Raw genomic sequence first — 8713 nt, forward strand, 5'->3', positions numbered from 1 at the left:
TTTTGTATACATGTGAATTTAATTGAAACCAAGAAAGTACATAGAAAAGAAATTAATTAATTTTCTATTATATTACTATTTTTCATTTTTCTGCAACAAATACAAAAAGACAGATAATTTTGATTAAGTTCTGAAAATTGTATTTGTAGATCGTGTTGCTAGAGAATGGTAAATAATGTAGTAGAAAACGATAAATAATCTATTTGTTTATTTTTATTATATGTGGCTCTGCGCTCTGAATTCCATTTTTTGTCCTTATTGGTTGATTTAATTTTTATATTATTTTTCACTTTTTGTCTAAAATTAGTTTCTTTTATAATTAAATTGATCACTTATTTCACTAATTGGTTTATGTTTAAGATGACCACGATAAGTATTAGAATATCATCTTTAAGAATCATGTGTTATCTAGTCTACCAAATTTAGTTTCGATTTATCCATTACAACTGCTCTAACAACAGATCGAGAATATATATAAAATTTTAATCCATATTTCAACGCATTCCATGCATGTGAATGTAACTTTTTTTATTTTTATTTTTTTTAACTTGTTTTTATTTATAATTTTTAGATTTTGTTCATCCATTTTAATGAAGATTTTGTTCATTTTATATTTATTAAAAAAAATTGTTTATTTTTCTCTGTATTTATTTCGAATGTTCAAAATTATGAGTTTTATTTGTATTGAAATATAATAGGTCTATATTTTAATTCATTTGAATGTTTTATGGGATTTTTTTTTTTCATTTTGTGTGACTTACTCGGATTTTCATGTATTTTTGGAATTTTTTTTTTCTTCTCTTCTTAAGAGCAAAAGAAGGAAAAAAAAAAAAAATTGATTTTTGTACATAAAAGGAACATAAACTCTTTCAAAACACTAAATGTATAATGAAGCATTGAACCTAATGTGAGATGATTTATTTGATTGCCTTAAATGTTGAGTGAAATTATTTGTTTTTGTTTATTTTGCTTTGATTTTGATTTTGATTTGATTTGATTTGATTTGATTTTTTATTTTTTCTAAATGTTCAGAATTTATGAATTTTATTTGTATTAAGATATAACAGGTATCACACCATGTGTTCTCGATCTCTTTCCCTGATCAATAGATATCAAGGATCGATTTTAATTGTTGTTAATTTGCTATTAGTTTATTTGATGAAAGATGTGTTTTCCTTTAAAAGAAAAATGTTTGGGTTATGAAATTTGCATTTGAAGGGGTGTGTTCTGAGGGAATGATAAATGATGTAGCAAAGAAGTAAATAGTCTATTTATTTTAATTTTATTTTTTGTGGTTATGTGCTTTTGATTCCATTTTTTTGTCTCTATTTTTTGTTTTAATTTTTATAATATTTTTTACTGTAAAAGTAGTTTTTTTAACGTTGTATATACGAACGATTGTCGAAAGAAAAAATATCTAATTGACATGGCTGCTTTCTATTCCTATGAATTTCATTTGAATTGAGAAAAGTATATGGAAAAAAGCTTTATAATGCGAAAGTATGGTTGGAAGAAAAAAGCTCTATTTGATTGGACTTCATCCTATACCTTATGAATTCCATTGCTTATGCTTTTGAGTAAAGAAGAAAGATAAATGATATAATTCATTTACTTTTTAACCATGATTTAATGAAAGTTTTTTATTTTGGGTAGCCAATTAATTAATTGAATGAGGAGAAGGAAATTAGTTAGTGTAATTTCTCAAACTTCTCTATTTGAAAGTATTTTAAATAAACTTTTCTCTCAATGCTTTTTTTTTTTTTTTTTTTTTTTTTTTTTTATTTTAAAAAAAAAAAAGCTTTATAGCAGGTTTTTTTTTTTTTACATCCACTAATTATTATTATTCTTTTCTGTCCTATCATTTTTTAAAACAACCCGTGCATTGCACGGGGTACAAGCTTGTTATGTACAATAGTACTCAAACTACAATTTTCTCGTGCGCAGGAATCATTTTTTTTTGGAGTGGCTCAACGAAGACATCCACTCTTTATTATTACTATTTCTTTTGCTGTATTATATATATTTTTATTATTACTGTTGGACATCTTTCTGTAAATAATATAAGGAGCTTGTGTAATTATTCTGTGATCATTATAATTGTATTTGGCGGAGTTAAGAATTTGATGATTAATATGATGATTAGATGCATTAATGGAAGGTTTTTATCTTTTATTTTTTTTATTTTTTTATTTTTATTTTTATTTTTAATAAAATATACCCCCTCACATTTTAGACGCCTAACTATTCTTTTCCATTTTCTCATTTTTTTCAACTTTTCCCTTGGTCTTATGACTCTTATCCGTATGCCGACACAACTTACTTTAAGAAAGAAAGTGAGTGATTTTGGAGGGAAAAGAAGGAGAAAAAAAAGAAAGAAAGTAGAGACGAAAGAAAGGAAAAGAAAAGGAAGGACCGAAGGAGGGGGTGTGTACTGTGTGTGGGGAAAAAGAAAACAAAGTGGGAGGGTTGTGTGTGAAATTCACGCATGGTTTTTTTCTTTTATTTTTTATTTCATAGTGTTGTCATTTTTTAATCAAAGTTCACATGGGTGCCTTCTTTTATTTAAGTGAAGTATGCACCAAAAGTCAAGTGGGAAGGAATCAAAAGGGAAGAACAGAGAGGAGAAAAAAAAAGGGGAAAAAAAAAACAAAATGAGAAAGCGGTGGGAAATTTTGGATGCAGCGTGATCACGGCACTTATATTAAATACTTTTAAAGATGATGTATGATTAAGTATGTGAATAATGAAGGTTGAAGGATGGGATTATTATTACTTTTATGATAGTGGGGAAATCATTAAGCATCTTTAATTTCTTATTAAATAAACTCACCACTCTTTCAATGACTATTTTTTTTTTTTAATTTTTTACGCAGCACTTAATTTTAATAAAATTTAATAATGATCATTTCAAATTGAATGGTAACACATTATATTTTGAATGGAATCTAAATAAATTCTTAGGGGAATTTTAGTTTCTGAAATTTTCGACTAAGCCATCATTTTCCATCTAAGGGTTAGTGTTCTGCCACGTGTCCCACTACTAATAAAATAATAAAATTCTCACTACTAATAAAATAATAAAATAATGAATATTTATTATTTTATTAGTAGTGAGACACGTGGTAGAACAATGTCCCTTGATGAAAAATGAACAGCCTGAGTTTGAAATTCCAGAAACTAAAATTTCTTAAGAATTTCACTAGATCCTGATCCTTTGAAATAATTCTAAGAGGACTCTAGTCCTCCTTATATCATTCATCGCCTAACTTTCATTTTTCTCAAGTTTTCTTCCTCAATATTCTACGTAACATGTTCCCCTCTTCTCATTATTTTATTTTTCTGTGGTTGCCGACACTTCCTCAATCACTCACCCCCAAATCAACGTATTTCACCACTTTCTTTCCTTTTCCTTATTTTTCTTCCTCCACTCCCACGCGGCCCCCCACGCGGCACTATACCAATTTCGTGGTTATACTTTTATGTCAATACTGCAATCTCAATAAAAATCTCTCTACTATATTATTTCAACTCAATCAACATACATCTTATTAATGTAAGATCCTCATCCATTATTAATATATGTGTAAGTTCCCAAGCAAGGAATTCCATAACATTCATGACAAGTGTTCTCTCTTTTAGGTCTTGCAAGGTCAAGAAACAGAGAAAGAGAAACAGTCCTCTTTTGCTCCAAATATTAGGGCTTAATAAGCATTTCCGGACATAATATGTATAAGACTTTTTCGGAGGCTTTGGAGACGTACACATCAGGTACTCTATATCTTCTGTCATGTAATGTCACTAAGAAAAGAGAGACATTTAATTTAGTATGAGAAGCATGATAACGATAATCTTGATCATGATCAAGGATATTTACATTATGAATTTAAGCTTTTAAGACAAATAATGATTTAACATTTCTAATATTGAAAATTGAGTCAGCATTTTGGGGTACATCTATCTTGTTGCTTGAAAGGATGATACTAAGGATTTAATTTCAGGAAAATGCTCCAAATGATTTCACTTGAGCACATGATAGTGATATTTATGTTATCTCTTTCATTCTTTTTTTTTTTGTTTTTTTTTTCTTGCTTTAATTTGTAACATTATCTTATTCTTGTCTATTTGTAAACTATTTTAAATAGATGGGATCGGTAATAGTACATCACTATATCATACAGGTCGTGAGATGGTTATTGGATGCTAGAATTGATACAAACGCTACAAATTTAGCGGGTTTTACAACTTTGGACATCTTAGAAGGGCAAACGCAGATCGACAACAATGAGATCAGGGATATGTTAGCTTCCTCTCTTCCAAGGGTTAGATCTCATGAAGTTTACCTCATATCTCTTGTCTTGTTTTGTATCAAGTTAGAGATATTTGTGCTTCATCAAAGAATGAATATGATAAATGTGTTGTTAGAGATATTTACCATTCTTTTTTTTCTTTTTTTTTTAAAAAATACCATTTTTATGAAAAAAAATACAATTTTTTTTTTTTTTTTTTTAAAAAATACTAAATTAAAAAATGATCACATAGGATGTTATTGCTTCATAAATTTTTTATATTTTATATTTTATTTTTAAAAAAGAAAAAAGTTTGGCCAAAGTTGTGAAAAAAAATTATGCATTTATCATTTCTCATATAAAAAATACTTTGTTAGAGGATCCGAAATCTCCTTCAGTTAGAAAGAAAAAAAGATTTCTTTCTTTTTCATCCATCTCATTCAGACTTTATACATTATACAATAATAAATTAGCGAATTAGTTATTGCTGACAAAGACACTTAAAACCAAACAAAAGCCAATAAGATTCCAAGATGTCAAAAAAAAAAAAAAATCAAAGTACAACTGACACAACTTGACAAAGCCCAGGTTCGCGGAATAGATCGAAGCACAGTCCTTTACACTTCATAATCTTCTCATTTAAAGCCATTTTCTTAATTTTGTCCGACAGACTTTCACCTCTTCTAGCATGGATCAGAGTTTGAGGGATGTTGCTCAACAGGGAAACATTGATGCCCTGTACGCATTGATACGGATGGATGTAAAAGTTTTGGATAGGATCGACGAGTTACCGTTTGTTGAGACTCCTTTACACGTAGCTGCATTTGCGGGGCACACTCGATTTGCCTCGGAGATCATGAGGTTAAAGCAGTCATTTTCTAAGAAGCCTAATGAAGATGGCTTTACCCCTGTGCACCTTGCTTTGCAAAATAACCAAACCGAAGTGGTGCGCCAGCTACTTGATGTTGATGAAGACCTTGTTCGTGTTCAAGGAAAGGAGGGTGTGACTCCTTTGCATTATGTAGCTCAAACAGGAAATCTTGTTCTTTTGGCTGAATTTTTAAATGTTTGCCCCAAGTCTATAAAAAATGTAACAATTCGAAGAGATACTGCTTTTCATATTGCCCTGAAAAACAACCAGGTAGATGCTTTTAACATCCTTATGAACTGGTATGAGAGGACCAGGTTTAATGATAAGTTGGCCTCACATAACAAACAAGACAAAGATGCCTTATTGTCGGGCGTAGGGGACCTGCTGAATTCAAAGGATGAGGAAGGCAACACTTTGTTGCACGTTGCAGTATCTCAAAATCAACTACAGGCAAGTTCTCTCCACTCATAGTTTCTATATATTAAGAAATATTGAGTCGGCATTTTAGTGCTCTATTTTGTTGCTCGAATGAATGATATTAAGGATTCAATTTTAGAAACATGCTAAAAATTGACTTCAAATGATTTTTTTTTTTTTTCTTTAATTTGTAACATTACCTTATTGTACGTTTTCCATTTTGAAGTGACGGGATTACTAATTGTGCATGACTGCGTCATACAGGTCGTGGAGCGATTATTGAATAGTGATGGAGTTACAATAAACTCTGAGAATTTAGAGGGCTGTACCATCTGGCAAGGGCAAAGGCCAATCAGCCGTGAGATGGAGCATATGCTACATGAAGCTAGAGAAGTTTTACGTCTTTCTCCTAGTCGTAGAGCTATTACTCATGAAGTTTACCTCAGATATAACTTTGATCGTGATTTCCAAACGTTTATGCTTCGTCTACAAATGCGTCTACCGAATGAGTTGCGTAGTATCCTGTTGGTAGTTGCGGTGCTTTATTTAACAATCAACTTCCAATTGGTACTCACCCCCCCGGGAGGACTTTGGCAAGATAACTGCGATCCTCAACACAATCCAGTCGGTAATTGCACAGTCCCACACCAGGCAGGGAAGGTAATCATGGATGACCACTATTTCTTCCTACTTTATGATATTTTTAATTTTATCAGCTTTTGTATAACAATGGGCCTATTAATCGTACTCCTCCCATGGAGTAGTCCTCTTTGTTTAGTTTTCCTACTACCCATGTTTCTCCTCTTTTTTTGCTATGCAATTGCACATGATATCGTGACTCCATCTTGATTTAGTAAACTAGATCATAGTTGGTGGTGAAGTTTGTCTGTCCTACTTTCGTTGTTTCTAAGTGGCACTTTTTTCGAGAGCTACCAATAACTTGTAGAGGATTCCCTTCTGGCCCAAACTTTACGTTGAACCGGTGATGTTAGACTACACAGAAGTAAGGTGCATGCGAACCAATTGGTTAGTCGGCTGGTAAAAGAAGATTTCATGGAAAAGATCAAAATTATTTCCTATATGCTTTCACCTTTTATCAGGAAGGTTATTGTATTTCATTTCAGTTTTATCAATATTTCTTTGTAATCCAAGACTGTGAAAAAGATAATTTCTTTTACATTCTGTCTCTCATTCTAACAAAATACTGATAAAGTAATGATTATACTCCAAAATTCGACTGTGAGCATCTCATTTTTAAATCAACGGACCTTGCCAAGACCCGCCTAGAATCTCGTCAGGACTTGCTCGGTACCCGCCCGGAACTTGACTGGGACTCGTCCAGTACCCTCTCGGGACCGCACCAGGACCTGCTCGGGGCCTGACCGAACTTGAACGGGACCCGCCCGGACCTACCCAGAACTTGCTCGAGACTCGACCGGTACTTGCCCGGGACCCACTTGGTACCTGACAGGGACTCGCTCGGGACTTGACTAGGACATGCCTGGGACTTGACCAAGACCTACCCGGGCCCCGCCAAGGACCCACTCAGGACATGCCCGAGACCCCGCCGGGACCTGCCCGGGACTTGATTGGGACCTCGCCGGGACTTGACCAGGACCCGCCGAGGGCCTGCCCGGGACCTAATCGGGACCTGCCCAGGACATGACCAAGAGCTGCCCGGGACTTGCCTAGGACCCGCCCGGGACCTGACAGGGACCCGCCCAGGACTTGACCGACACTTGCCCGAGACCCACTTGGTACCTGACAGGGACCTGCTCGAGACTTGACTAGGACATGCCTGGGACTTGACCAAGACCTACCCGGGCCCCGCCAAGGACCCACTCGGGACATGCCCGAGACCCCGCCGGGACCTGCTCGGGACTTGATTGGGACCCCGCCGAGACTTGACCAGGACCCGCCGAGGACTCGCCCGGGACCTAATCGGGACTCGCCCAGGACATGACCAGGAGCTGCCCGGGACTTGCTCAAGACCCGCCCGGGACCTGACAGGGACCCGCCCAGGACTTGACCAAGACCTACCTGGGACCCGCCTGGGACCTGATCATGACCTGCTCGGGACTTGACCGGCAGCACACCGGGACCTGCTCAGGACCCGCTAGGGACTTGATTGAGACTCGCCCGGGACCCGCTCAGGACTTAACTAGAATCCCCCTGGGACTTGCCTAGGACTCGCCCGGGACTTGCCCAGGACCCAGCCGGGACCTGCCCAGGATTGGATCGGGACCGGTCCCAATCAAGTCCCGACAGGGTCCCGGTCAGGTCCCGGGCGGGTCTAGGCAGCTTTCCGAGCAAGTCCCAGGCGGGGCCTGGTCAAGTCTTGGGTGGGTCATGGCGGGGTCCCGGGCAGGTCTCGGCAGGGTCCTGGGCAAGTCCCGGGTAGGTCCCGATGAGGTCCCGGGCAAGTCCCGACGGGGACCTTATTGGAAAAAAAGAATATTAAAAAATATTAAAAAAATTATTTTCCGTGCGCGCTATAAATGTTGTAAAATGTTTTTGATAGAAAACATTTTCAGGGAAAATGGCTTCCTTGAAATATTTTCCGACGAAAACCATTTTACATCGAAGTAAACAGAGCTTAAGCATATAATTACAAAACTAATGTATAATAATTAGTGATATACATTAATTTAATTACAACACTAATAAAACTAATTGAATGCAATTAAAAAGGGAGGAAGGATGGTTTCCTTCCCCTTTTTCTTTATTTTTGTTTAGACTCCAGCAGCAGTGCCCAGCCTCCTCCACCTTGCCGTTCGTTTTTCTCCCCGATCTTTTGGCTTTGTCTGTTTTTGTAAGGGTTCTTAGATCGGCTATTTCCAAAGCAGATCTACGTTTTCGCTGCCGATCCAAGTCCTATACGTGCAGGGGTGTAAACGAGCCGAGCTTGGGCTGTCCAAGCTCGGCTCATTTATTTTTGGGCCAGGCTCGAGCCCGACTTTGCTGCTCGAGCTCGGCTCGACAGGGATGAAACCCTGTTTGAGCTTGAGCTCGAGCTCGACTGTTTTTTTTTTTTTTTTTTTTTTTTTTTTTTTTTCTGGTAATTTAAGTGTATTAGATTACAAAAATCATCCATACAGAATATTTTGCACTTTAAAATACTAAAGAACATTAACAAACA

General features: G+C 36.0%; 1 protein-coding gene across 1 annotated transcript; it reads left to right on the forward strand.

The window, feature by feature from the left end:
* Positions 1 to 4974: 4974 nt before the first annotated feature.
* On the forward strand, positions 4975 to 6338 carry LOC148586924 (ankyrin repeat-containing protein BDA1-like). The gene is made up of 3 exons (XM_088514402.1): positions 4975 to 5607; positions 5839 to 6234; positions 6291 to 6338. The coding sequence occupies exons 1-3, from the start codon at positions 4975 to 4977 to the stop codon at positions 6336 to 6338; spliced, it is 1077 nt and encodes a 358-aa protein (XP_088370528.1).
* Positions 6339 to 8713: the final 2375 nt, after the last annotated feature.

The sequence above is a fragment of the Corylus avellana genome, chromosome 3, assembly GCF_965113065.1.
Source record: "Corylus avellana chromosome 3, dhCorAvel1.hap1.2, whole genome shotgun sequence".
NCBI lineage: Eukaryota > Viridiplantae > Streptophyta > Magnoliopsida > Fagales > Betulaceae > Corylus > Corylus avellana.

Bases quoted from the DNA above. Each gene is read 5' to 3' on its own strand.
- LOC148586924 (XM_088514402.1), top strand. From the start codon at position 4,975: ATGGATCAGAGTTTGAGGGATGTTGCTCAACAGGGAAACATTGATGCC. The intron at 5,608-5,838 runs GCAAGTTCTCTC...TGCGTCATACAG, and splicing joins TATCTCAAAATCAACTACAG to GTCGTGGAGCGATTATTGAA. The intron at 6,235-6,290 runs GTAATCATGGAT...TAATTTTATCAG, and splicing joins TCCCACACCAGGCAGGGAAG to CTTTTGTATAACAATGGGCC.